Source organism: Callionymus lyra, chromosome 19 (genome assembly GCF_982586985.1).
Source record: "Callionymus lyra chromosome 19, fCalLyr1.hap1.1, whole genome shotgun sequence".
NCBI lineage: Eukaryota > Metazoa > Chordata > Actinopteri > Syngnathiformes > Callionymidae > Callionymus > Callionymus lyra.
In genome coordinates, this window is record NC_141836.1 from 15,392,524 (window position 1) to 15,415,993 (window position 23,470).

Genomic DNA, 23,470 nt, shown 5'->3' on the forward strand with positions numbered 1-23,470 from the left:
AAGTCAATATTTTTATTTCCGGACACAGTACTTAACCAGGCTTTTTAAACCTGCAAACTACTAAAGCAAGATAAAGAGCAAGAATTGAGCTTACATTTTGAAGAAAAAAACCCAGCCTTAAATCAATAAAAAGTTGTATCTATCTATTTATCTAAATAGCCTTTAAGTTCCGTCCTCGATAAAGTAGTTTTCGGATACATTTTCCAACTTGACTCACTTGTTTTCCAACAGAGCTTGCTTTTTTGTCTCATTCCTCTCAGTGAACTCATCACTCCATCCACGCATTTCTTAAATTCAGATTTAATGTGCACGCCATATGTAGTTGTAAGGCCTTCTGTTTTAGGTGTTTGCATTTTCTAAAAAGATGGATGGATGGATGGATGGATGGACTTTATGAATCCCTCTGGAAGAGATCATTCAGGAAAATAGCTTTCCAGTTCAAAGCAGACGATAGTTTCATAAAAACAAGCACAAGAACAAAGTTCGAATAAAAAGAAAAAAACAACAAGGCATGACAAAGTGCAAATATAAATAACAAAGTAGAAGGCATGACAAAGTGCAAATAAAAAGAAAAAAACTGCAAGGGATGACAAAGTGCAAATATAAAGAACAAAGTGAAAGGCATCACAAAGTGCAAATATACAGAGCATAGATCCAAGGAAATAACACAAAAGAATACAAAGTTTAACATAGAATAATATCATCTTTTCACTTTGCTCTTGCCACCAAACTCTACAATCTAATAGCCAAGGAGTCCCTGAGTCTATTAGTTTTGCATCATGGGAGGAGCATTCATGCTCCATCTGCTTCTCTGTTCACTGATGACAGTGTTCAGACTGTCATCATCCATGATGAACAGTAGTTTGTCCAGAGATCTCCTACTTTATGCAACTGTCAGCAGTGAGTCCAGCTTCAACCACAGAGCCAGCCCTCCTGATCAATCTGGAATACCCTTCAGGGATTCACGGTTATTTTAAGAATTAAATTAGTCAATAGCTGGTCAAACGTGGAGCGACTGTACTTTTCCTTGCTCTGAATCCCACAAACACACTGACCCACATCTGCATTCCAAGCACATCAGACTTCCCCACACACACACTCTCTGGTGGACTGACCCGGTTTTCACGATCGCGGCTCTTCCGAGTCACGCGAACCCATCAGCCGTGACTCGGCGTGTCTGAGAAGTTGTCTCTCCCTGCAGAGTCTGTGGATCGAGAGGACGACCCTGATCCTCTCCCGCCCTCTTCCCGGGATCTCCCGCTGGGCCGAGGTGGAACGGCGAGAAGTGGTAAGAACCCCGGGCGGGCCTGGCTGTCATCGAACACTCATATTGTGAAACTTTGACTGGCAGGTGGAGGTGAGCCCGCTGGAGAACGCCATCTACGTGGTGGAGAATAAAACCCAGGAGCTCCGGACTCTGATCAGCCAGTACCAGCACCGGCAGCACCACGGCAACATCAACCCGCTCAGCATGTGTCTCAACGGAGTCATCGACGCCGCCGTCAATGGCGGCATCGCCAGATACCAGGAGGTATAGAGATGACCGGCCCGTCAAAAAAACGCCGGAGGTCACCTCCTCATCTCTCGACTCTTCCTCAGGCGTTTTTCGACAAGGACTACATCAGCGCTCACCCGGAGGACTCGGAGAGGATCACGCACCTCAAGGACCTGATGCAGGAACAGGTTCACATCCTGGGGGTCGGCCTCGCCGTCCACGAGAAGCTGGTGCACCCCGAGATGCGTCCGCTCCACAAGAAGCTGGTGGACCAGTTCCACATGATGAGAGCCGGGTTGCACCACGTGAGTCTCCGGGAAAAAAGGTGGTTTCTCGCTGGTGGATCGGTGTAAATATTCAGAGCAGTATGTCTTTGGGACTCAGCAGGGCGTGCCGGGCGTGGACCGGTTCAGCGCCGCGGGCTGCGCCGGCGTCAACTCTCCGAGGGGGATTCTGACGTCGCACAACAACCACATGAGCCCCGAGAGCATGAGGCTGATCCACAGACACAGGTGAGGTTTTCTTTTTACAGAGGTAAACGAGTGTCGCTCACACTTCCCTGTCCTGCAGCCCCCTCAACCTGCAGGGCTCGATCCGTCACTCGTCGTCCTCCCTTTCTTCTCACACCTCCAGCGAGGCGGGGAACCTCATCATAATGACCGATGGTCTGATGGGGGAGCACCCGGAGGAAGGGATACACATGCAGGTGAGCGCTCAAGAGATGCTCCCCCTCAAACCCGTCGGGTATTAAACGTTAAAAAAAAAAACCTGTCCCTTCAGCCGAGCCCGTCGTCCTCCAGCCTGAGCTCCATCCGCTCCAACTCCTCCCAGATTATCAACTCGGCTCCCTCCAGCGCCAGAGGTCAGCTCGCGTTTTATCGTTGTTCCCTTGTTCGAGGACAGATATAGGAACCGTCGTCTGCTTCTGTCTCAGGTTCTCCGTCTTTACCTGATAAGGCCAAACACAACCGGGAAGTGATGATCCTGCTGCCGTCGCACAGAGAGCGAGCCAACAACTCCATGTATTACAACAACATGGCGGAGAATGGACAGGTATTCACACCAATGTTGATCTTTATATTTTGAATCCTGCTTAAATAGGGAGAAGATTATAAGTTATATACATGAAAAAAAAAAGTTTCTTTAAATTGTATATTTTTAACATTGAAGTGTTGTTATTATCTGATGTTTTTAATATTTAAAAATATATTATTTACTGATATAAAACATTTATTTAAAAAATATTTCCCCCCTTTTTTCTATACTAAAAAATATTATTTAAATTAGTTTTTTAAACTTTCCAAATGTAAATTATAGTGTAAATAATGTTTTTTCTCACTTTTTTATTGATTCATTTGCAACATTTTATATTATATATTGACTATGTTTCAGTCAAATAAGCTATTATTGAATGAAAAGCTAATAATTTTAGCTTTAATGACCTTTTAAGTATTTTTTTTTTGTCTTAAACGCTTCTTTTTGTTACTGATTCACAAAAGTTACAGCACAGACAGCTCAATTATTATTTTATGATTCAAATGTATGTTGTTTCAACTATTAAATGATTTTTTTTTGTAGACATTCTGATTATAATCTGATATAAAATCACAATGTCAACAAAACACATGTTTTATTAAAACAAAATCACCATTGACTTATACTTCATTTTAGAACAATAGTAACTCTTGTTTTTTATATTTTCAAATATTTTATGTATAGGTATTTGTAGTTAACGTTTTAAGTTGATTTATGTTGATGAATAAAAATAATAATTAAATTACTTTTTTATATAAAAAGTAGGCATTTTGGTAAAAATGACTGTTTTCACAAATGTTTAGATATTTCAGAATATTTCATTATAGTTAATATAGTTAACATTCATTTATTGTTTTATTTATTTATTTATTTTTGTCTAGTGTTGTTATTTATTTATTTAATTGTTCTTTTTCAAAACAATATCTGTTTGTTTATGAACAGAACATCTATTTTTATGTGAAGATTCTAAGCTGAGTCAGTCTTACTGTAATTGGCAACATGCTTTAATTAAAAACATCCATCTGGGCTTTTAAAAACTACAGTTTCTCCTCAGAAAGATTTTGAATTGAATATTGAAAAAGATGTCAAAGCAGATGGGTTTGATTTATCAGCTGTAAATCGGGTTTTTACACAAAAGGCTTGCAAGAGTTACAGCGTGATCTAAGTGCTAATTTGGCAAAAAAGGGCCACAAAGTTTGCGTTTATAGGTCTTAGTTTGGGCACAAGCCACATGTTTAAAACCCAAATAGTGGAGGCTACTTTATGAAAGTAGTTACAGTTTGAATCAATTGAATTTCAGATGAACAAGACACATATTTAACCCTTGATAAAGTCGTGTTTCTATACACTTCCCATTCATTGTGGCTCCAGCTGTTGACATTTCAACTTGAATGAAAAGAGAATTGTGTTCCTTAAACAAAGGTCTGTTCAGGAAATTAATCAAGCTGACATTTCAATTACAGAACAACCACATGCAGCGTGCCTTACTACAACAAGTGAGCCCGTGTAAACCGTGTGCCGACCCTCACATGCCGGAGAAAGGTAAGGATGTTTTCTGGCGAGAGTGCCCTCATGTGTTCACACTTGTTGGCCTCCGGCAGTGTTCCCCAACGCTCAGAGCAGCTGGAGTCTAGACGGAGAGAACCGGGATCAGATGTCTTACATGCCCTCGTCGACCGGCGGGGTGATGATGCCCCCCGTCCCGCCACGGTCTTTCCCGCCAGGTACTTCCTCCTGCCGGTTTACATCTCGCATTATTGAGAGTTGCCGGTTGCCTGCCGCACGTGCTGTCGTCTAGGACAGCTCCTCACCTTCCTCCCTTCTTCACCTGCTAGGAAACTTCCTGATGCACTGTGATGCGTTTCACCACCAGAACAGCGAACCTCCCCCTGCTCTTCCTGTCCGCTCTCTTAGAAAGGTAAAAAAACAAAAAACAGACAGAAAACGGGATCATTTCATTTTTAACATCCATCACTTGATATTGCATCTTGCTCTGTGACAGTAGAAGCTAATCCTGTTTGTGTGGATTGTTCTTCCTGTTTTGATTTGACTTCAGAACACAACGTACTAGGATTATTATTTCTTATAATCCATACGTTTGTGTCTTCTCTTTTAGACTATTGTACCAGATTATTTTCATGTCTTAACAAGAAGGAGCTGTCTGGCCTGCAGTTAATACAAAACTCTGCAGCGAGAATTCTGACCCGCTCTAGTAGAAGAACTCACATTTCCCGATCCTTAAGACTCTAGTCTAGTCAGTTTCTTTCAGGATCAATTAAAAAATGTTGGTTCTAACTTTCATAACTATTCACGGTCAGGCTCCTCCTTACATCAGTGATCTGATCCAGCCTTACACCCCAGCTCGGGTTCTGAGTTCTGTGGATCAGAATCTACTGATGGTTCCTCGCACACAAGCTACTAAGCTTTAGCTTCCTCTCCCTCTGCGCTTGATGGATCTACTGACTCCTTCAAGAAACATCTTAAGACATTCTTATTTGTGCAGGCCTTTTCCTAATTTTCGGGTACTCCTGTGTGGCTTCTTAGGGTATTTAAATCTGTTGGTATTTTTAACTGTGTATTACTTTTGATTGTTCAAGCTCTTTGTAACTCAGGTCTAGAACGTCACTTTAAAAATTACGATTACTTACTTACTTACTTAGGATTGTGTCTCTCTTTCCAGTCGCCCCTCCACCCGATCCCCGGTTCCCCGACCAGCCCTCAGTCAGCTTTGGGGGGCAGTAACTCCACCCTGTCGGGCAGCGCGAGCAGCGGGGTGTCCTCGCTGAGCGAAAGCAATTTCGGGGGCCAGTACCCAGATCCGGGCCCCATCAGGAACGACGCCCTGGAGCCTCTTCCGAGCCACCTGTGGTCCCCGCCCGACGAGTACCTGCCGTCCCCGTACCTGCACATCCACTACGGCGGACAGGAGATGGACTCCATGGACCCGGTGCGTCCCTTCCACTACCGCAGCCCGACGTCCCACCCGCACTCCCACCAGCACCCGCACGCTCACGCCCACCCCGGGATGGACGGCCACCCGCACGCCCCGCTGCCGCACCACCACCACCCGCCGGCCCACGGCCCGCATCACATCACCTACCGGAGGTCGCAGCCGCCGTCCGTGCCCCCCAAGCCCTACCTGAGGGAGGGCTGCATCCCGGAGGAGGAGCTGCAGCCTCAGCCGATCCCACTCCCTCGTAGGATCTTCCACTCGCCTCACGGCCACAGGGAGGAGCAGGTGAAGCACGCCTGGGAGCAGTGCATCAGCGAGGAGCACGAGGAGACGCAGTGATGGAGAGCGAAACGTTTGACTTCCGTCCTTCTTTTGTTCTCCGTTCAGATGAAGGACGGAACTCTCCGCTCCACTTATTAAGAAGAAAAAAAAAAACGACCTGCAAGACGCCGGAAATTAATATTGATTGTACACAATTGTACAATTTGTCTGTAAGCATGTTTTTACGTTTCATTTGATAATATTACAACGACAGTCTGTTGACATTATGACACCAGGTCCGTTTTTTTGTTTTTGTTTTGTTTTTTAATAGTTTCTTCGAGCGACAAAATACTTCCTCTCTATCCGCTTCTCAAAAAACACTGTTAAGTGCAGCTTAATAGTGAATCATATCAAATGCCAGACGAAAACGGGCATCTCAAGGGACAGCTTTCCATCCGTACCGTGAGTATGGAAACCCACGTGAATGTATTCCGATGTTTTCTTTGTAACACAGATGTCCGACTTAGTGCTTTTTACGTTTTCGAGGAGAGCGACGGACTTCCTGGCGCGGAAACTGCCTGCACACATCTTGTAAGAACTCCTGAAAACTAACACGCTTTCTCCTCTCTTTCTGGTCATATTTCGCTTTTTTTTTCGGATTGGATACAAAGCGGCGCGGGCTCCCGAGGGCCCACCCCAGAGAGCGTTGGATTCGCCTACTTGCCTTAAGTGCAATCACACGACCTCTCATTTCGGACCATGCTTACCCAGTGACAGTCGGTTCCTCTTGTCATATTGCTCACTGTATGACACGAATATAAACCTGCCTAGTGGTGTTTTTGTATGATTTTGTCCTGCTTTAGTTCCAGACGTTGGGTTCGTACGGCTAATACTCTACATGCAGCTGTTATCACTTTCTGTTTTGTGAAAGGAGAGAAGAGAGATTTAAGGAGCTAATAACAGACTGGAAGGAATATAGCTAATACTTTTATTACTTGATTTACTGGTCTTTTTTCGCAGGTGGACGCTTTGTGTTCTTGTACATCAAGTTGTCAGCTGACTAGACAACATCTATTTTTGTATGTGAGATCATCAGTTGTGTGAACATTTATCAGAGACCGTTGGGAGACAAATGACCAGGGTACTGCTAGACGACGAGCCTGAGCGTAGATTATAGACTTTATTGTTGGATTTGATGGTGACCCCGGATCAACACTATAGGTACAATAGAATTTTTCAATGTAAATTCTGTTATTGTACATATGGCAGTATTGTGAAATATTTTTGAGAATTATTGCAGATGCCCTGAAAAAAAAAGAGGTTTATTGTTGTTTTGTGTATATACATGTACTCCACAGATCAATGTAATTGATTAATATCTATAATCAGTGTTTGCAAAAGGAAAGAAATCCACTCGATCATGGCTGTCTTCACCGTTCTTGACTGAGTCTCATATAAATACTTTATACACTTTTCAATGTGCTTTCCTGTACATATGGTGTTAGCATGACCGATAAGTGTTTGGTGGTAAAAAGTGGTTTTCCTACTCCCATAAACTGCTGTGGTATGGAATTCATTAATGCCAAACAATAAAGACAATCTTTTATCAGCTCGAAATGTTCTGTCTTGATTTTGCTTTTAAAATTCCACTAGATGGCGCTGCTGTTCAAGCAGTAGGGACGCAGGAGATGCCAGATCAGTTGGGCTAGATTTTATTGTGGTTTAATACATTGAAACTCAAATATGATTGATCGATTTCCCAGCTACACAGGGCGAAAGGTGGTTCCGCCACAGGAAGTACATAACAGGAAACACAATTTAAGTCAAATTTATAGACACTTAACATTTTTATGTTTTACATCGTGCTCTCTTAACCTTTCTTGGTATGTAATCATAAGCACATTTCAGTTCGAATTATTATTATTATTATTATTATTATTATTATTTTAAAATGTACCGTTCTTCCGTACCTGAGCAACACTGGCCTCTGATTGGTCCAACTTCGTAGCGCTATGCACGATTGGCTCATGTGACCATCATTCTCGCAACAATAGGATTTTTAATTGGTTAATTATTAATGTAGGTCATTATTTCCAGACACTTATTAGTGACCTGTGAATGTTTCTTGATAAGTTTATATATAAAAAAAACACGTATGCATAAATATTTTTATTTTATTTTTATATAAGTCACGTGACATTAGCTGCTCTTATCTGGTTAGCGTTGCTAATGCTTAGTGGTTTTGAGAAAATTGAAGTTGAATAAGATGAAGTGACGATGATCAGCTCAAACGGATTGGACGACAAACACAGGTGAGTTTAGTTACCACGAGGAAACACGTCAAAAATACACAAGTATCACTGTTAATAGTATTTTTTTTTATTATTATTTGAGGAGGCAGTTCGTTTAAAAAAAGTTAACAATAAATCATGCTCATGCTCTGGCAGTTTTCATCAATTGATGTTAAAATCTAAGACAAGAGATATGCATGCTTTGTTTATTTAAACAAACTACGTAATATGTTTATTTACTTAAAAAATATTTGTGACTTATTCTTCTTTTATATGTCATTTATGTTTAATTTTATTTTTAAAGGCTCTAGAGGACAGTGGTCGATTCCTGTATCTTCCAAAAGCTCAAGTCGACACGACAACATCAATGAAGGTAAGTTTAATGTCGTGTTATTTAGTGTCACTCCGTCCCCGGGTGTTGAGCTTTTATGGAGCTCTGGTCCTGACACAGTTTCATTCTGCGTCCGAGGTGATCATTATTTCCCTTTCCAGCATCCGGTGAAAACGGCTGCTACGTCTCTGTGAGGTAATAAAACGGTGAGGGGAAACTCGGGTCAAGGCCTCCTTCTAACAGCACCAGGATCAGCCAGATCAAGGACGCTCGCCCATAAAAAGAAAAACACATTCAAGTGGAATAGAAGCTAGTGTCTGAAGGGAGAAGAAATATTTACATTTCGTTTTACAGAGAGAACAGCGAGTTCTGTTCTCCGTTCTACAATGCAGTCCCACACAAAAAAAAGCGGAGTTACGATGAAAGGATTTGAGCTGCGTCTCCAGAGGATGATGCTGCTGCAGTGAATGCTGATGCAGAGACAGAATTTCATTTTTAACAGCACCAATGAGCCCCATTTTTCCAACCATCCCTCTTTCTTTACATGAAAGGAAAAAGCAGAGTTTAGTATTATAATGTGATCCAGATTCTTCTTCTCTTTGTTTGTGTTCATTTGAACTCGGCCTGTTATATCCAGAAGATATTTGTTTGGCCACCGACGGCGATCGCTCTGCGTTGCTGTGTTATGTAGTTGACATACGCATGATTCTAGATTAGGATTTAAGCTGATGGAAAGAAGGGCTGGTGTCAGGTTTATTTATCGCGGCTCAGGAAGCTGATTCAAGCCTCTTCGCCGTCACCCCAAGGGAATCTCAACATTGTGGGTTTTGTAGGCGAGTCTAACAAACATCGCTACAGAGTCCTTAGCAAACACAAGGACGCACTAAGTCAGGGCTCATGATGCATCTGTTGTGCTCATGACACACTATAGGACGGCAATTTGTTAGTCGACATCCATCACTCGTGACAAGCTCCAAAGTCACTTAATAATTTAATATTATGATGTCCCTTCTGTCGTGGCCATGTGCCGACTATAAGAGTGATAGACTGGCAATGTGACGTGGAAATCAACACATATTTCAATGCAATTTGAATTGTTTTCACAAATCTAAAACATGCCTTACCAGGATGTCTTCACGTCAGTTCATGTAGCTTTCAAATGAAATTTAATTTAAAATTAACGTTGTTTTCTAGCTAGCATGGTTAACACTATTAGTGTAGAAAAGGGCTGTTTTTAGATGCTCGGTTATAGACTCTATACGTTTGACTCTCCTGCAGGGATTTTATAAAGCACACGGGCACATGAACGCAATATCAAAAGTTATTGTACGCTTCAGTTCAAAGAAATGAAGTGCAGGTATCTTGTACACTCGCTCTCTTGTCAAACTGATCTGATATGACATTGAAGACGATTTTCTTATTGATTTCAAAGTCTATTTTTTTTGTAGTTTTGTGTGGTTTTCATTTTATTGATCGACAATGCTGGCGATTGTACAGGTTACAGAGCTTTTGTCATTTTATCAAGGGCGAATGAGGCTGGAATTTGACCCTGATAAAATGAATGAATTAACATAGATATTTATTTTAAATATAATTTTGGTGACATTTAATCACAATTTGCCCATAATTTCTTCATTGATATAAACTCATGTAGAAAAACAGAATACATTTATTTTATATATATATATTTTTTGTATATTATTTAGCAGTATCTTAATGTTGAATAACACTTTCTTTTTATTTATAGACCTTTCGAGTATCATCATTTGGGAATACCTGAAAAATAAAAAGGGAAAATCAAATGGAATAAAAGTGAATCGATAACATTAAAATGAGTAGAACCATTAAAAGAAAAAAAACTTTTTTTTTTTTTCCTAGTATGTCTGTGTTGTTCATAATTCATGAGCTCTTTATCACTTTAAATGCTTAATAATTCATTAACATATTTATTAGGGAAACGGATAAAGTATTTTTCATCATCATCTTGTGAATAAAGCATTGGTTTAATCCTTATATATTGATTTCATTTTAAGATTTTGAATATGTTTCCATTTACTCTGAAAAAATCTTTAATCTTTGGATTTTTCTCTTGCATCTTATTTAATTGCATCATAGTTTTTCCTATCATATGCAGGTGTATGGTTTATTTTTCGGTCGTTAAATCTGTCATAAGTTTTTTTTTTTTCCCAGCAGTCCTATGATTCACCGTCTTCATCGTGTGAGTCAAAGCTGAGTCACATGATCCTCACGAAGGACGCTCAAACGTTGTCAGGAAACAAAGACGTTTAATAATTGAAACAATACAAATAAATAAAGGTTAACAGGTGCACAGTCAAAGTAAAATCCAACATAACACTGAACAGTTCCATAGCACATTATATTATTAAAAAAAAAAAAAAAGAAGAAAAAAATAAATCCCCCCAAGACAATTACAAAGTTTCTTAAAAACCTCAAGAGGCAAACATAGACATTGTATAAAAGCATCATACAGTAGAGCATTTTTCATCTGAGTATAACTTACAAATTATTGAAGGATAAATATGTGCGGCTGACGTCCAGCATGAGAGACACACGTCAAGAACGGTGTGTGTGTTAACATGTGTTGCTCATCGCAGATTACAGCCCTTTTTTTTTTTTTTTTTTCTTTTTTTTAAATGGGTCAATTACGGTGACAGGGTGACAAGGAAAAGCAGTCCAAACTCAGAAATGATCTATTCGTCTGTAAATAATTTTTACTATCTTCATCCACATTGGTCTCTTCTCTGTTGGTGCGTGAAAGGATAAAAGTCAAGAGCATCGCTGCCAGTGCATATGGCTACATCAGGCTTTGTGGAAGAACAGCTGTCCTTCGGTGGACTGACAGTGAGGCGTCATCAGTAAGGAGCGAACTTTTGTCTCTCTGGCTTTTTGATACAGTTGGCGGAGGAGATCTTGGCGGTGTAGGCGGCCAGGGAGGTGTGGGAGGGGGCGGCGCTGACCGCCACCGCCGGGGCGGGACTGGACAGAGTCAGAAAGGGGATCGACTTCATCCCGAGCAGACCGGAGAGGGGGACGGCGCTGTAGGGGGCTCCCAGCATATGGGCCTGGGTCAGGGAGCCCACGGTGGCCAGGGTGGGTGTGGAGGAGCCGGCCGGGGAGGCGGGCTGGGTGAAGGCCATGTTGAGGTCAACAGGAGTTGCCATGGTTGCTGCCTGGGCTGTGGATTTGGCTGTTTCTAAACTGAGGAGGCAGAGATAGGAGAACAGAGAGGGAGCCGACAGGGAATGTAGATTAGCGGATTATATTGTTGTTGCAACACTGAGTGATGTTTTTGGAAGATAGAATTAAAATAGATGCCAGGGCAGCACTCAGGCTAACTGACTGTATCGGACGCTGGAAAATATAAAAAGTACAATTCTGCGCAACATCGGTCGTGTTTTTAAGTGTTGAATTAAACAATTCAACAGCCTCTTTTGAGGCAGGCTCCTCACTGTTGGTGCTCAGTTACAAAACATGACATCGCATGCTGGGTCCAACGCAACTTGAGATTATTTATTTGTTCATTAGTTTAGCTAAACCTTACCACCCTGTACACATATTGAATAGGATTTTTTTTCTTACTGTGATAAAAAGAAAATAAAGGATATTTTCAACCAGATACTATTCAAGCTAACTTAACTAGCTAATATAATAGCCATATTTTTGACATTTAATGTTTGGAATTAAATAAATGTATGTCTCATAACAGAAGTTTTTTTTTTAAGAGTACATGCTGTTTATTTTCTAGAGATTCTTCTCAATATTTGATATATTCTTCTAAACTGATGTCCAATAGCCTATGGGTTAACTCTTCTTTCTTGTTTTTCTTTTGCTGCCATTTCCCATTATATTTATGGAGAACATGTTCGTACTGCACAGCCATGCTCGGGCCCACAAAGACATGGCCGCTCGCTGATACAACACAATCCGGTGACTCACTCCTCTGAGACCAATTACATCAGTACAAGGACAAACCTCATTATCACTTATCAAGACCGTCTTACCTTTGACCCTTTTAAAGAAATTCATCTCTCTCGAGCATGTGTCGACGATTCATTTCATGTCTGAACATTCGCGCTGACCCTTACCAGGAGGTAATGAGGTACTGGGCCAGGTTGATGCTGACTGGTGTTCCTGTGATGGTGACATGGCGGTCGCTGGCCCCGTCCAGCTGGCTGCCGATCTTAATCTGGGCCCCCGACACCTGCCTGATCTCGTTGATCTTGGTGCCTTGGCGGCCGATGATCGAGCCGATCAGCTGCAAGAAGAACGGCAGTCGATTGACGAACCATGTGTTGATGAACAACAGACTCGGTTAACAAGGAAACAAGTCGATAAATCACTATAACGACCGCCGCGTTCTCTCGGCGTGGCGTGTTTGTACCGAAAAAAAAAATACACAAGGGCCAAAGCCGCTCGCTCGAATCAGACTTATGCAAATATTACATTTACATCGTTTGCCTTTACTGAACGAGCGATCCATCAGGCCCGTCGGAGGCTTTTCTGCCTTGAGTCGGCCTTAATTGCTCGCCGCTTGTGCGCTGGCAAAAAAAAAAAGACAGGAGGAGGCGCATTTGCCTCTCATTAATCTGAGTGGCTAAAAGGTTATTGATTTCTCCGAATGGTGATGACTTCCCAGACAAATAATTTTCCAAAACACACATCAGTGAGATGCATCTACACACTAATGGAAAACCTAATGGGAAAGTAACTCAAATTCATAGTCGCCGTTAGGCTCGCGCGTCCCTTCTCGAAGCCGGATCGGACGGTGACATGGCTTTAATCGGTAAAAACCCGATGTACATTATCGCTTTTGTTCTGTTTTCATTAGCCGAGGCCGGACCAATCGCCGCCGCCGATGGCTATTCGAGAGCGGCGCCTATCAGCTGGAGAGAACTGTGTGTCAGGGGCTTCCAGATATATGGCGTTGGGGGCACACGGGCAAAGTGATGAAGCACTTGTAGTATGTGAGTGTTGGCAGCTTAGCGGCTGACGCACGGGCAGAAATACACACTCCATTCCTCTAGTCCCCTGCATTCCTTTCCTGAGAAGTAACCGGCTTCTTCCACTGTGGCCCCGACATGTCACACAACGGCCTGGTTGCTCTATTATTGTCACAGCAGTTTAGCGAAAAGGGTGGAGGTGGGCGGAGGGCACACGGAGCCATAAGTAACTCCAGAGACAATGGCTACAGCAGACCCCAAATCAGAGATAACGTGTCCCCCTAACCCCCCCGCTGAGCCCTACAATCTCTTGTGGCCATTACCAGCAGCTGACAATAGATCCCAGCTGTCATCGGCCCTGCTGTGTCTGACATCACACAGCAGCATTCCTTTTTTTAACACCCTTGAAAAAACCTTTAACAAAAAACAAGCCCAGAAGATGCTGCGGGCTTGGATGGTGCCCGGCGGCTGCCGTCAGTGGCCCACATGTTGTCGGCTTCCTGCTGAGGCGGTGGTTTTAAAAGGACACCGGATGAGGGATGGGGGGGATAGAGGCACGGGCAGCCATTTCTCTTCTGGATAAATCTTCGCCGGAGTTAAGCGCCCGGGTTTTCTGATGACTGGGTGTAAGCACTTTCTGAATGCATCTGTGTTTGTGACTCCAGATTACAAAGCAGGATTGTGAGGATTGCGGGGGCCTGAGGGTGGGGAAGGGATGGGGGGGCTGGAGCTCAGTCATGGCTGTAAGACCTCTGCCGGGACAATGGTAGACGCTTACAGCTGTCCCTGTCACATATGGCCCGAGACTCCCCCATTCCTCTGATGCATTGTGCCACTTGCAATGTGGGGGTTTTGCTTGCGGAAAAGAAAATCCCTCAGGCATTTTAGAAATGCTGTTGAAGGGCCAGAGATCTATCCTCTACTGTACACTGAAACTTGGAGTCATTAATCTAGTGCTTGTTTTTGTACTTCCTGAAGAAGAATGGCTCTCCTTGAAAAACATTCAAATATCTTGGTCATCATTATCATCTTGTTTTGTCATCCAACAGATACAATCTGTTTTTTGGACATAGCTTTATAGGCGGAGTACAAAGATGCATCGACACGTGTCGTTGTTAGTTTAGCCCTTTTCCAAAGACCGTCTAGACATATATGTGAAACTCAATGCCAGAGGGCCAAATCTGGACCACTGGCTCATTTTTTGAATTGTGACAGAAATATATCATCTTCTGTGCGGAATTCCTGTTAGAGGAAGGCCAGTTATGGAACTTTTTAATGAATAGAAGTTTTTTTTGGACCTGCAACTTGGGCTGTGCCTAACATTTTGGTCGCTTGTACGATCAAGCTTGACACCCTTGTTTTTAGCGGTCATACTTTTAAAGAGGCTTGTCTGGAAGAGAATCAGTGAGTATTGAACATCGGTGGTTGGGACGTGATATCACTTCTCTTTCTTTCTTGGATAAACCATCGATATAAAATGATAAATGCAAACTGGGGAAACCACACAAGAGCTGTGGTTCTGTCAGAAAGTCAAGATAATAGAAGTCATATTTTCACTGGAGCCAGTACTCAAAGTCTAAGTGGTAATAGAAATCAGCATTTAGACTTTTGTTTGTGTAACAATGAGTGGACATTGGCGACACAAAAAGTCGACTTTGAGAAACGAGGTGCAAGATAAATAGTGGTTGTGGTGTTGATGTTTAATGTTGGCTCATTTACTGCTTAACAAATGTAACTTGCTACTGCTTCAATGCAGACTAGAAAAACCGTGTGAGGCCATTTAAATGTATTAATATGACTCTTAAAAAAAACGAAATGCTGATTAAGGTTGACAATTATTCGAAAATTTCTATTTATCAACCTCAATTCAATTTGGTACAATATTTCTGCACTTAATTTTCTTTCTAATTTACAGTTGAGGAAAGGGTTGTGTATAAACACTTATAGTATTCTAATTTCATCTTTTGTTCATTCTTTTATGATTTATATTTAAATAAAAACTTGTGTTTGTCATCTTATCTTTATAAGGTTGTGTCATAATAACATTTTGTCATACCTTTTTATATTTCCTTAAGCATTTTTTAAAAGGTTTCCCATCCTATTGAGAATTTCTTTTGTGTCCTTTCTTTCTGTTTATTGGCTCGACAGCTTCCACCACATTCTAGACGAATAAATTCCACCCTTTTTCTCATCGTCATCTACTCATTACTTCGTCATTTAACCCATATGGGAAAGGACATGTTTTAAAGAACGTTAATGAAGGCAAAATTAATACGCTCTCCCAATCATCTTTTTTTTCTTCCGAGGATTACACCATGCATTTCCTCCTGTCTGCAGCCTTTTGTCAAAACCTTCAAATATTTAACAGTGTAAAGACTTTTCAAAAATGTGTCTGACCCAGTTTCCGGAGATGTATGTGTTTAATAAGCGGAGAGATCTCAGGGCTCCAGACTCTGCTGCGAAGTGTATTAATTAGTAATACACGTCTGTATAATGCATTTTGCTTTGGGTTCCTGCTTTTATTTTCTTGACGCTTACAAACATTTCTTGACAAAAATCAATCCACAAATTTTGTCTCGTGAGAAAGACGGGAGACGGATGATCGTCGAGTTCATCCAAGCCTCGAGGTTTGTGCAGTCAGAACATTGTAACGTTTCATCAAACCTTTCTTTTTTTTTTTTTTGTTTGGGATGCCGAGCATTGAAGGAAACGGGTCTTTGTCTACTTCCTTTTTGGCTGTTTTGACAGCAGACAGCTTCTAAGTAGGTCAGGGAACATGAGAGGATTTACAGCACACTCACGGGAGTCACTCTAAAACGCCGCAACGGCGGCACCAACAATAATGGATCCATATCGGCGCAAAGACCCCCTTAACCTTGCGTCGGAGTCCGAGGTTACGATAATGAGTGTGATTAGTCGACTGCTCGCACGTCTCTCGCGGCGTTTTGATGTCGCCTTTAAAGCGACCTCCGAGGGCTCCGGCGTATTTACTAAGTGTGTGTTCAGGTGTTCCAAAAAAAATAGTTGCTTCAACTTACATCATTGGGAATAAGAAGCTCCTGAGATGTCTGAGAGTTTGAGTCCATCCCTGGCAGGAGAAAAAAACAAAAAAACATTTTGATGTCACAAAGCAATTTCCTGAATGTATCTTTGCCCAAATAATGTCAAACTTCTTTGAAGCATAAGTAACGAGGGATCTTTACGGAACTCTTTCTAGGTTTCATATATGGTGTTGCCATGGTGAGTGATTCTACCTTACCTAGATTACTATCCAGTGTCTTTCTATTTCTACTTCATCCATCATCAGTTGTCTTTCACTCCATCATTCCCACTCCTGCTTCCTATCTTTTAGATTACCTCAGTCATCTTCACCCCTTTCCACCATACATGCACTGTTTTCTTTACCTCTGTTAATCACTTTTGCTTACAGGTCTTCTTTTGTAAGTAAAAATAAACATAATCTTAATTTTTAAATATAATCTTCAATTAAATATTGGATATTTCTTTTAATTCCAACAATTTGTTATTTAGTTCATTAATGATAATGTCCCGTTTTAAACTTCCGGATATTCATCCTGTTGGATGTAAAGAATAAACGTAGTAATAAACTTACCAGGTAGAATTGTGGAAGCCTGTTGGGCGATTGGGCTCAGGCCTTGCTGCATGGACAGCTGGTGAAGTTTGGCCAGCTGTTGTTAAAACGAAAACATTACAGTGAATCGAAAAAATTAACATTTTGACATCCAACATTTCCACGCCTACTCTCACCTCTGAGTGTGGAATGCCGTATTGGTTTTGCAAAGTGTAGGCCTGTACGAGAGGGAGAGAAAGAGAGGGACTTTCATTAAGTAGATTAAAGCAATAAAACACTGCTCTCGCTGGCAATGAATCTGAACCCTCTTAATAGAAGTGCTTCTCTATCCGCACCCACCCGCCTTTTGTACGAAACAAACACGGTCAAATACATATGCTTACATTTATTTAATAGATCCTGACACGTGTACATAAACGCACACATGCATTTAAGAATGAATATCAGAAACAACAACAAGGGATTTTTCTATGGTGGCAGCACAGAATACAATTAATGAATGAAATAAAATATAAACAAGAAACAAGCACCAAGGCAACCATTCTGCAGCTGAAATAATGTATATAAATATATATATATATTAAACAAATCTAATAAGTTCTAATACAATTATGACTTAACTACATCCCCATGTTTTCAATTCAAGTCCGTTATGCTTATGTGGTTATTACAAGGGCACTGTTTTTTTTAAATTTGCATCACATTTTACGTCATTCAGTCTGGTAGATAATTGTATATGATTTATAATCTCATAAACCTGATGCATTGTATAGAATGTGTAGAATCTGTAAGGTATTGTGAAGGACATTTATATATACGCTTGAGATGCTAGCTAGTAATTTTAAGGTAAAAATGTATCACCCAAATAACAATTTGTATCTTTGTATATTTATGTAACTATCCGACAAACCTATATTTTACGGTATCACATGATGTTTTAATAAAAGAAAGATTTGTTCATAAATAAATTGATGTATTTTGTAAAGTTGACTACTGTGTGACTACACAAGTTTCTGATTCCGATGTAAAAAAAAAAAAAAAAAAAAAGTTTTACAGACTATATTATCCGTGAATAATCACAGTTGAAACTCTTCTCTTTCGTCGTGAGGTCTTGACACCAGGTCGCAGCTGTCATTTGCGTCGTCGCACACTTCCATCCCAAAATATTTCCCCTTTAATCTCCTTCACTTTTATCTCTTTACTGGAATTCCTATCAAAACTAATCAGGGATGATGATGCAACGCGGCGATGGCGTCAAGTTCAGAACATGATCAGTGTGCTGAACACGTGTTTCGACTCTTTCATGTCTTTTTAAAACACGCCGCCATCTATCTCCACTCTTGTTCATCATAGACACGTATGTTCACCTGTCTCTCTCTGTGCGATCCTTCATATTCCCGTCTCTCGCTTTCATTAGCTTCAGACTCCACGGATCTATCCCTCATTTTAGCCTCGCAGACAGCACTTAGATTATCTTACATTTGTCTGACGCCAGCAGTCTGTCTAGTGTTACAGTCTCTGCTTTATGGTCGTAAACTGGACATAATAGCTGCACCAGCACAGCAGAGCTTCACATGAGAACAACCTTCAGATTCTACCCTGCAATTAATATTACTGGTGTGTTCTTGTGAGTCATTCTGTGTTTGTTGTTACGATCGCAAAATCCCCGAAGCTTGTTTTTTTTTTTGTTTTTTTTTGGTGCAGAGCTGAGCGGGGCTTAAAAAAAACTGAGCAGGGCTTGTGCGTCGTGTGTCGGTATCATGTTTCAGAAGAGGTTACGGCTCTTAGGACAGACTGGAACAATAGCTGCAGCTTAAGCTCAGCTGTTGTTTTTAATACCACATACCAGATGATGGGGTGTTTAAATTTGGACATACCACACGGCCCCAACCCGCCTCCTCACCACGACGCGTAACGCTTGATTTTTTTTTTGAGTAAATATCTGTGGGAGAAAAATAGGTGATTTATTCCTACCTGCTGGAGGTCGAGGCCCCCCTGGGTGATGGAGTAGAGTGGGTGCGGGGCGAACTCTGACGTCTCAAACACCTACGGATTGCAATTATCACAAGAAAAACATGAATTTAAGCAGTTAAATTGAGTTAAATTACTATGCAATGCTTTGTACAAGTTCACTACTACATTTACACTTTGCTTGATCAGTTCCTATACATTTAAAATAAATATAAATGTTACAAGCCACATTAAAAAGTACCACATTAGATAAACGGAGCTAGATTTTCTGAAATTATTGAATGATTATTCACCATTATTGTGAACGTGACAGAATATTTTTTGGACTTTTAAAAGCAGCCTCAAACATGGACAGTTCGAAGAAACTGTCATACATTATGTCATACATAAGCATTAACTCTTAATCCAGATGTATGTATAGGTTTGCAAGATTGTCATTACAGGACATAATAATAATAATCTCCTATGCTCTGTGTTATATCTCATATTTTTAGTCAGCATTTTCTAATCTCAACACTTCAAGGCGAAAGCACAACTGTTTTCAAAACGATGATGTCATAACTCGGCCTCTCTAGTTTTTGTTCCCAAAAGTCGTGTCTCCACAACAACTGTGTGGACGAAAAACAGTGGCGCTCATTAGGGAAGCAGCCGTTGAGCTTATTGGAAATGGTAACACGCTGCTAATTTTTCTTTCTAATGAGCAGGGAGTGACCTTTGCGAACAATATCGACGACATGCTCTCGGACATACGGCGAAGAAGGCGGTTGAGAGGCAGAGGAAGTTCAGAATACATTTGTCAGACCTTAAATAAACACCAGGGCGACACAAAAAAACATTTTGTTGTGACACTCCAGAAATCTGCCCTAAGTAAGTAAGTAATTTTTATTTGTATAGCGCTTTTCCAGACCAGGGTCACAAAGCACTTAAACAATCGAAACAATATTCAATAAAGTATATACTTTAAAGATCAAGATAAAACTGATAACACAACAGGAGTTCCAGAAAATCAAGGAAAAGCCTGAACAAATAAAAACGTCTTAAGATGTTTCTTGAAGGAGTCAGTAGGTACAACATCCGAGGCCACTGTCATTTTCTGACCAGGTACAAAAGATCAACCAAATGGTCAGTTCAAACCAAATTCTTGAAGAAAAATAAGTACTTTTTGTATTAAAGTCATCTATAAAGAAAATTACCGGTTCATCATTAATTTCTTAAAACTAGGATTCTATGGTTAAAGATTGAAGCCTGGATCCTTCTATGGTCTGAGATCGTGACGCTGAACATCCAAGAACCCTTCCAAGTAAACTTTTATTCACTGATGACACATGCTCTTGTAATACCTCTAGTATGCCTGTTTAAGTCCACATCTAAGTGCTAAATTAGCATTCTCATCAATTATATTTAGCTGTTGAAATGTAAATTCTTGCCATTTCTGGCACTTTACACACCTAACAAGCCACTAACTCACCATGTCCACTTCACCGCCACCCCCCCCCCCCCTCTGACCAATCGCACAAATAACCCTCACCGCTCAGCCGGCGTCATTAAAGCTATCGCGCTGACCAGAACTTCACCCCCTGAGTTTGATTTGATGGCTTATTACGAGCAGTATCAAAAAAAAAACCAACACAAAAGCTATTGCACAAATGGAGTGGAGTCTGAGGCAGCACTAGCACTGTCAGAAGTGCTGACAGCTATGCAGAATATCCGCCCGCTGCTGCAGCCAGAGGAGACGGCAGGTCTCGAGTCTCACTTGCTAATCTCGTGCTTCGCTCCATGGGAGGGTGGATGGCTCCGCTTTTTCTGAACAACAGCATCCATACACACCTCGTCCCCGACACACACAGAAACCACCCGATCCCCCACCAAGGAGCCGGCGCTCGAGTCATGTTCCACCAGGAGGGAGCGAGTTTTGCCCCTGATGGTTCTCCTGAAGTCCTAGAATTACATTTTGACTCACGGTTTGATCTTTGGAAGGAGATCTTTATCTGCTACTATTGCACCATCTGTCACCCCTAAATATTCCCAAGAACAAAGAAGCTATCATTCATTTAAAATAGGTGTTGAAGGTCATAGATCATCACTTTATACTGATGATAAAACGCATGGATCCATGTTTTTAAAATACCGAACACAAGGCTACGGTTAAGAATTGAATGCCGCGTGATTACCAAGCCATCTCGTCCCCTATTAGCATTTACTTTGTGAATTTCCGACCCGGCAGCTGCACGATCCAAGTTTATTCTTGCGGGTGTGACGTCATTGTGAAAATGTCAAATTGACACATCTACATCAATGCAACTCTCTTTAAAATGGTTCTCATTCCACCGGGGAGCACCTTGCCAAGGCTGCTTTCCAAAGAAGGTTTCACCAACCATAGGGCTTGTCTTTTGGAGGAACTATGTTGAAGTTGTATCTATTTGTTTGGTTTAAGAATCCAGTTAATTAAAGTCGATATTATCTGCTTTTAAAAGGGAAAGATAACCAATGGGTTCATGTATGGGTTGAACAAGGAAGAGGAGTGACAAGTTCAGAATGTATAGATAGGTGAAGGTGCCTGGTAGTGGATTAAAATAATCATGTAAAATATGGGCGTTAAATTAAATCGATCTCACCTGATTCCCCGCTATGACTAGGGCGGCTGGTGAAGGACTTGGTCGATATGGGATGGTGGCACCCTTCGGAGGAGACTGGGTCGAGGAAAAAAAACAAAAAACCGACGATTAGAACAAGTGTAGCAAACTAACAACACTTTCAATCTCCAGAGCGACGAAACCATGGCTATCTTGCAGGAGAACCGTATAATCAATGGTGTTGAACACGCTGCTTGATTAAGATACAAAAACCAATTAGAGTAAACTGCTAATGACATTGACATTTTTCCCTTTCTTGTTTTTCCCTCCGATTACTCTTGAATAATTGAAGTAGTTTGAGGGGCTGGGGTCGGAGTCGTCTCCTCGGCGAGTAAATAAGAAATCCAGTGACATCTTCATATGAAAATCCTCCCGAACAGAAAAGGGGATTAAATGCACATGACACTTATACTGCAGGATATTAAGGAATGCAATTTTGGCTGCGCTGTTTCGGGGGTTTAAGAAGTGGAGCATCTTTTCTGTGGGTGTAGTCACAGAATATTCTTTGTATAACTTTGCATATTTTAAATCTGAGAGCCAAAAGCAAGAAGCTGCTGGTGCAGAATCCTAATGAAAGTTGCTTTGAAGAAAGCCCTGGAAAACTGGATCAAACTAGCAATTAGTCAGTCCGGTCCAGCTGCGGTACTGAAACAAGAAGCACTTGTGCAGTTCCATGAACACACAGAGAGAAATTGTGCTCGGGGTTGTTTTTTTTTTCCTTATCTCGTCTCTGGTTTTCTCAAGAGAACTGTTGTCTGAAGGTGGACAGTTTTCTGCTGCGGGTCAGTTTGCTTTCTGTTAGTGGCTAAATGTCCCTTCCTGAAGAAAAAAGATTTGACCGACAACTCTGACCACATGTGATGCCTCGATGGCAGATTAAAAGTCTAAAGGTACCGATAAATAAGCCTACAATATAATGACAGACATTGAAGGAAATGTAAAACAGATGGGCCTTTAAAAATATCCTTTCATGCATGTGTCAAGTGCAAAATAAATGCTCTAAATTCTTCCCACTCTTAAAAACTCTTACTGGTAAAATACAAACAAAAATAGTGTTTTAAGGAAACAATAAGGAGTTATTATTCAACAAATTTAAGTGGTTTGTTCCCTCAAGGTTTTTTTTTTTTGTAAAAATGTATGTGTTAAAAATAGAAAAACATTTCCCACATCCCTATCATTTATTATCTCATATTTTAGTATTAGAGCTGACTTTAATAGTTATATTCTAATAATACTTTTTCTGGCATGAAACTAAAGTCCGAAGAGTAAATTCAAGTTTTAAATTGAACAAAAGATTCTATTTTTTTTTTTTAATAAAAATATATCTGTAAGTAAGTAAGTAATTTTTATTTGTATAGCGCTTTTCCAGACCAGGGTCACAAAGCGCTTAAACAATCAAAACAATACTCAATAAAGTATATATTTTAAAGAACAAGATAAAACTGATAACACAACAGGAGTTCCAGAAAATCAAGGAAAAGCCTGAACAAATAGAAACAGAAAAACATTTCTCACATCCCTATCATTTATTATCTCATGTTTTAGTATAAGAACTGACTTTAATTGTTATATTCTAATAATCCTTTTTCTGGAATGAAACTAAAGTCCACAGACTAAATCAAAGTTTTAAATTGAACAAAAGATTCAATTTAAAAAAAAAAAAAAGTATATCTGTGTTAAAAATAGAAAAACATTTCCTACATCCCTATAATTTATTATCTGATGTTTTAGTGTTATAACTGACTTTAATTGTTATATTCTAATAATACTTTTTCTGGCATGAAACTAAAGCCAACAGAGTAAATCAAAGTTTTGAATTGAACAAAAGAAAGTTTTACATGAAATATATTCTACGGTATTGAACGTCTTTTCTATTATTATCCTCCCAGAAACGAGAGCAATTCTTTTAATAGCCTCCTCTTTGTGACTGAGCCACGTTCAAAGGCG

General features: G+C 40.7%; 2 protein-coding genes across 6 annotated transcripts in view; one reads left to right on the top strand and one right to left on the bottom strand.

Annotated features, from left to right (window-relative positions):
* The window catches only part of LOC148059707 (dedicator of cytokinesis protein 3-like), a 50,212-nt gene extending 42,851 nt beyond the window's left edge, over positions 1 to 7,361 (top strand). For 2 of the 5 annotated variants that reach the window (XM_087780772.1, XM_087780775.1), the window contains 11 exons: positions 1,202 to 1,288; positions 1,352 to 1,531; positions 1,600 to 1,800; positions 1,862 to 2,007; positions 2,066 to 2,201; positions 2,276 to 2,357; positions 2,430 to 2,548; positions 3,994 to 4,072; positions 4,132 to 4,254; positions 4,366 to 4,448; positions 5,211 to 7,361. In XM_087780772.1, the coding sequence (XP_087636898.1) occupies positions 1,202 to 1,288; positions 1,352 to 1,531; positions 1,600 to 1,800; positions 1,862 to 2,007; positions 2,066 to 2,201; positions 2,276 to 2,357; positions 2,430 to 2,548; positions 3,994 to 4,072; positions 4,132 to 4,254; positions 4,366 to 4,448; positions 5,211 to 5,822 (1,848 nt within the window). In that variant the 3' untranslated portion in view covers positions 5,823 to 7,361. The remainder of the gene's footprint in view (positions 1 to 1,201; positions 1,289 to 1,351; positions 1,532 to 1,599; positions 1,801 to 1,861; positions 2,008 to 2,065; positions 2,202 to 2,275; positions 2,358 to 2,429; positions 2,549 to 3,993; positions 4,073 to 4,131; positions 4,255 to 4,365; positions 4,449 to 5,210) is intronic. The other 3 variants (XM_087780773.1, XM_087780776.1, XM_087780774.1) reach the window with 2 other exon arrangements.
* Positions 7,362 to 10,631: 3,270 nt separating this feature from the next.
* Positions 10,632 to 23,470, bottom strand: part of pcbp4 (poly(rC) binding protein 4) — a 44,024-nt gene continuing 31,185 nt past the window's right edge. The window contains exons 8-14 of the mRNA XM_087780980.1: positions 21,506 to 21,580; positions 18,894 to 18,965; positions 17,096 to 17,137; positions 16,941 to 17,016; positions 16,366 to 16,415; positions 12,473 to 12,642; positions 10,632 to 11,585 (exon numbers count right to left, since the gene is read on the bottom strand). Of these exons, the coding sequence (XP_087637106.1) occupies positions 11,240 to 11,585; positions 12,473 to 12,642; positions 16,366 to 16,415; positions 16,941 to 17,016; positions 17,096 to 17,137; positions 18,894 to 18,965; positions 21,506 to 21,580 (831 nt within the window). The 3' untranslated portion in view covers positions 10,632 to 11,239. The remainder of the gene's footprint in view (positions 11,586 to 12,472; positions 12,643 to 16,365; positions 16,416 to 16,940; positions 17,017 to 17,095; positions 17,138 to 18,893; positions 18,966 to 21,505; positions 21,581 to 23,470) is intronic.